The 5812-nt window shown below is 45.1% G+C and overlaps 1 protein-coding gene across 1 annotated transcript; it reads left to right on the forward strand.

Annotated features, from left to right (window-relative positions):
- Positions 1-154: 154 nt before the first annotated feature.
- Positions 155-5598, forward strand: TOB1 (transducer of ERBB2, 1). The gene is made up of 2 exons (XM_074160021.1): positions 155-437; positions 3075-5598. Exon 2 carries the CDS (start codon positions 3212-3214, stop codon positions 4193-4195), a length of 984 nt encoding a protein of 327 aa, XP_074016122.1. The 5' UTR covers positions 155-437; positions 3075-3211; the 3' UTR covers positions 4196-5598.
- The last annotated feature ends 214 nt before the right edge of the window (positions 5599-5812 follow it).

The following is a 5812-nucleotide window of genomic DNA, read 5'->3' on the forward strand; positions in this document are numbered from 1 at the left end:
TGGCGGGTGGCGGGCGGGGCCTGGCGGGTGGCGGGCGGGGCCAGTCCCGATGCTGGCCAGTGGAGGGCGGGGCTGGTGGGCGTGGCCGGGCGGGGCGCGCGGCGGGGGGCGGAGGAAGGGAAGGGATATATAGGGGCGCGCCGGGCAGCGAGGCAGTAGCAGAAGGAGCCCAGCTGCGGCGGCCGAGCGCGCCCGTCGTGGGGGTGTGAGCAGCGTAGCCCTCCCCCCCTTTCCCTCCCCCCCCTTTTTTTTTTTTCCAACCCTCCCCCTCCCTTTTTTTTTTTTTTTCTTCTCTTTCCTTTCCCCTCCCATCCTCGCCAAAGGGAGCCGGCTGTCGGAGATGGGGGTCGGGTGCTGAGCCGCCCCCACACCCCTCCCAACCCCGCACTCACACCCCCGCCGGGATCGTTTGCACTACCCCCCGCACACCCACCCGGGTGAGTACCGCTCGCTGAGGGCGGGGGGACGGCCCGGGCGTCTGCGCTGGGGGGGCCCAGGCCTCAGGCAGACGCTGAGGCTGGGGGCTGAGGGAGCCGCCGCCCGGCCTCGCCGTGAGGCGAGCGAGGGGCTGAGGCAGCCGCCGCCCGGCCCCTGAGGCGGGGGGCTGAGGCAGCCGTCGTGGCGGGGGGCCTGAGGCAGGTCCCGGCGGCCGCTGAGGCGGGCGCGGCCCCGGCCGCCGTGATGGGGGGGGCCTGAGGCAGCTCCCGGGGGCTGAGGCGGCCCAGGCCCCTGAGGCAGGGGTGCCGAGACGGTCACGACCCCACGGTGCCGGGGACCGCGGCGGGCACGGCCCCGCGGGGAAGGGAAGGGCCGGGGTGCCGCGGGGGGCGCGGCGGCACAGAAGCCGACGGGAAGGAGGGGGGGGGGGGGGGGAGAGGCGGCCGCCGGGAGCCCCTCAGGGAGAGGGCACGGCCCCGTGAGCGGGGCTGCCAGGGGGTCCCTCCCAAGGCTGTCCCCTGGAGGCGCTCGGGCTGGGAGGAGTGAGCGTTGCCGGCTGACTAAGGGCTGCTGTTTGCCCGGAGCGCTCCGGGCAGCGCCGGCAGCCGCCCTGCCGGACCCTGCCCCGCGGCGAGGAGGGGGGCGCCGGGCCCGGGGTGCTGGGCTGTGCGCTGAGGAGAGGGGCCGTGCACCCCCCCACACCCATCAGTCATCTCCCTTCCTCTTCTTCATTTTCTTTCTTACGGGCTCAGTAAATGCCCTTCCTCCTCCTCCTCCTGCTGCTGCCGGGCTGTGAGCAGCAATCTAATGAGCAGCGAGCTAATGAGGGGCGGCCGCCGCGTTATGTAACTCCCCACACTGCCCTCAGCCAGGGCCCGGCCCGCGGAACGCTCTCCCCTCTAAATAATTCTAATAATAATGGTAATAATTTTTAAAAAAATAAAGTTTGGAATTATCAAGCTTGATTTGTTTGACCAGCTGCTTCTACCGTGGATCAGTTTTTGGGGCTTAGGAAAATTTTCAGCGTATGCCCGGTGTGCCTTGAAAGGATCATTTCATTCCTAAAGGACATGGAGGAAGGGAAACAAACCAGATGGATTAATAAATAATGTTTAAATGACCCTGTTAACCACCCAATCAGCTTTTCTGTACTGATTGTGTCCCTTTTGTAAATATCTTCTGTTTGCCCTTGATCTTTTCCTTATCCCCACCCAGTGCTGATCCAGCAAACGTTTAAAGGTCGCCTTATCGTACAAGCTTTCAAACTATTCCCATACCATGTTGGGGAGAACACGAGTGGCTTGGAAATAGGGTTCCAGACTTTAAAAGGAGATTATTTGGAGCAAGAAATAAAAAAGCTTTGTATTCATATTGCTAATGGATTTTGATACTGACTTTGATTTCTCTAATCTTTAGTGACAGCTACACTAAATTTTGTTCCTAGTGATGCAGTGCAGAAAAGCACACTGTTAATGGAAATTCTTTTTGGGCATTTAACTTGAGCCCAAAAATACGTATTTTGTTTCATTGGAACTTTTTGAACAAAGGTGTGTCCTGTGGATGACTACCTTTATGTTAAGGTACTGCAGGATTTTCATTAGCAGTACGTGTGCTAATACTTGATTCTTGTCCCTTCTTTAACTTTAGACAGCTAATTTCTTTTTTTGTCCTTTGTGAAGGAGTGGCAACCATATTTTATATTAAATATAAAATGGAGTCATGGAGAAGGAGAAAAGCAATCGTTTTTGAGGCTACCAAAAGCCCTGTTAGCTCCAGTAACTTTTTGAAATCTGAACTATGGATAACCTGATATATTAATTTAGTAATAGTTAATGTGTTACATCTGATAATATAGAATAATTTGTAGAAAGGGAAAATGTTTTGAATTAATTTATTGTAATAATTTCACGGTCATTGCCACCCTTATGACAGAAGATTTGTGCATCTATTTTGTATGCATTGGCTGCATTATCATTTTAGCTATTCCGAGCAAGAATTGTTGTATATGTACAGCAGACATTTTCTCGTCAGTTAGCATAATTTTGCCAGCTCACAGTTTATGCGGATGATTTGCTTGGACTTAAAATAAATGTTGCATAATTTTAGTTATTTGTGTGAAATCTTCTAAAGCAACTGTTAACATTTTTATAATTCTGTAGCTTATGGTGCAACCAATATGTTTGCAAACTTTAAAATGATATATGACCCTTGGACTAAGACCTTTCAAGCTAAACTAATAGTCTGGTGCTAAATTTTGCAGCTGAGTACTATAAATCATCCAAATATGGGTTGGTAATTGAACCCTTGACAGGCCTGGCAGTTCTGTGATGTCTTAAAAATTATCCTTGCTGCTTTGTGAATAACTAAATGGCAGGCTCATGTGATTTTGCAATGCCCCATGCTGTATATGTAAACACATGCCTGGTGCATCTTCTGCAGTATTGTTTGTAAGTCATACTGAATCTAATTGACATCCTCACCTTCCACGGGCACGAACATAAATAGTTTGATGCGCATTTTTTTCATTTTAAAAAGTAACCTGGTTTATGCAGAAGGTGAAGCTGAAAGAATAGGCCTTGAAGCTTGATCTTACGCTTTCCTTATTTGGATGTGTTTGCTTTTGTTTTTTCTTAAAGGAACAAGAGCACTCAAGGTGAAGGATAATAATCGACTAGAATCAGCACTTTGAATGAAATTTTGTTTCCCTGTGGCATCTTGAACACGTTCTTCTTCGGGTTTTGAAACAGACTTATAACTTTGTGGCATAGCAGCTATGCAGCTTGAAATCCAAGTAGCACTCAATTTTATTATTTCGTATTTGTACAATAAGCTTCCCAGACGACGTGTCAACATTTTTGGTGAAGAGCTTGAAAGACTTCTTAAGAAGAAGTATGAAGGGCACTGGTATCCAGAAAAGCCATACAAAGGATCAGGGTTTAGATGTATACATATAGGGGAGAAAGTGGACCCAGTCATAGAACAAGCATCCAAAGAGAGTGGTTTGGACATTGATGATGTTCGTGGCAACTTGCCTCAGGATCTTAGTGTTTGGATTGACCCATTTGAGGTTTCATACCAAATCGGTGAAAAGGGACCAGTGAAAGTGCTTTATGTGGATGATAATGAAAATGGATGTGAGTTGGATAAGGAGATCAAGAACAGCTTTAACCCAGAGGCCCAGGTGTTCATGCCAATTAGTGACCCAGCATCTTCAGTGTCTAGTTCTCCTTCTCCTCCCTTTGGTCACTCTGCTGCTGTGAGCCCAACTTTCATGCCCCGTTCCACTCAGCCTTTAACCTTCACCACTGCCACATTTGCTGCCACCAAGTTTGGCTCGACCAAAATGAAGAATAGCGGCCGTAGCAACAAGGTCGCCCGCACCTCTCCCACCAACCTTGGCTTGAATGTCAATGACCTGTTGAAGCAGAAAGCCCTTTCCTCCTCCATGCACTCTCTCTACGGGCTTGGCTTAGGCAGTCAGCAGCAGCAGCAGCAGCAACAACAGCAGAAGACTTCTGCCCTTTCTCCTAACGCAAAGGAGTTCATTTTCCCCAACATGCAGGGTCAAGGTAGTACCAGTAGCATCTTTTCTGGTGACAGCCCCCTTAACCTCAGTCCTCTCCAGTACAGTAATGCCTTTGATATGTTTGCAGCCTATGGAGGTCTAAATGAGAAGTCTTTTGTGGATGGCTTGAATTTTAGTTTAAACAACATGCAGTATTCTAACCAGCAATTCCAGCCAGTTATGGCTAACTAAAAATAAAACGAAAACGAAATACAAGTAAATACTATTGTACAAGTTAAAATGCACGTACCCAAGGGTGTATCTTTTTTTCCACCTCTTGAGATTTTTTTTAAGGCTTGTAGTATGAATACATTCAGGCTTGGTTAGATAAATACAACATGCATCATTTTTTTTCATTTGCCAACCAAGCACAAAATTATTTTATACTGACTGTACATTACAAAAATATACTCTCAAAATATGGCCTCTTACAGTATTTAAGATATAGCAAGGACGTGGCTAATTTTTTTCATGTGTGTATATATATATGTCCACAAACATATATGTATATATATATTAAAAAATTGGCACTAATAGGTGGGTTTATTGGTCTTTTTCTAATTGTATAATTTAATTTAGTACAAAGTTTGTAAAATATCAGAGTATATATATTGTTTCTACAACATGGTATTGCATTTATATCTTTTTACTACAGTGATCTGTGACAGCTGCAGCAGCTTCATGTTGTATTTTTTTTACTGAAATTGTAAGATATCCATCTTAAAGACATCAATTCTAAAAAAAAAAAATAAAAACTTGTGTACAGAATATTCCTTAGTGGTGGAATTAAAATGTACGAAATATTTGCTTTTTTCAAAAGAAACACAAATTGTATTTTCTGTTAAAAGTTTAAAGATTTTTGCTATATATTATGGAAGAAAATGTAATCGTAAATATTAATTTTGTACCTACATTGTGCAATACTTGAAAAAAGGTATAAAAGTATTTTGAGTCAGTGTCTTACATGTTAAGAGGGACTGAAATAGTTTATATTAAGTTTGTATTAAAATTCTTCAAAATTAATTGACTGTTGTGGTCTGTGTTTTTACTGTTCCACTGAAGATCAGAGCGTGGCGTTTATTGTGTTGTCAGTGCTAATGATGCAAAAAAAGTCTGACTCAGTGCATCACAAAGGAGCGATGGAAAGGGTTGCTGTATTGATGCACCACAATAATGAGTTGCTTTACCTAAAGTACTCCTGACAAAGCACATCGCCTGATCTAAGGACTTGCCTACAATTATTTGAGCAAACTTCCGCTTGTTTTCTGTAACTGCAGCTCACTGAAGCTGGAAGGTAATTTTGTTTTATTTTTCCTTGAGAGTTAAGATTATAAGATATGCGAATGTTGAGTTATTGTGCGATATGACGTATCTAGAAGGGACTCAGGTGATTCAATGACATTCACTTTCCCTGTCATCAGAAGGGATTTGAACTATTATCTGGGGAGGTCCTAGACCAGTGCATCAGCGTTCTGCTTCTGTATTGGGGATTAATAGCTCAGAAACGAGACTGAATAAAAGTGCTGATTTACAGTTTACTAAACTCATTGTAAACTTTTATTTTATATGCTCTATTAAAAAGAGAAATGTAATGCAACTACAATGTGACATTTAAGGTTTTTATTTGAGGGGATTTTACCGATTTTGAATAGATTCTCAAAACGTGAATGTGAGTAGGAGGAGAAAGAATTTGGAGGCTGACAAAACAGCTCAGCTTTTCCAGGGCTGTTTTGAAGTTACATCCCTTACACTTTTCCATCTGTTCGGCAAATAGTGCTCCTTTTAATGGACATTGTCAAGGGAAAGAGA

This window comes from Numenius arquata, chromosome 17 (genome assembly GCF_964106895.1).
Source record: "Numenius arquata chromosome 17, bNumArq3.hap1.1, whole genome shotgun sequence".
Classification (NCBI taxonomy): Eukaryota; Metazoa; Chordata; class Aves; order Charadriiformes; family Scolopacidae; genus Numenius; species Numenius arquata.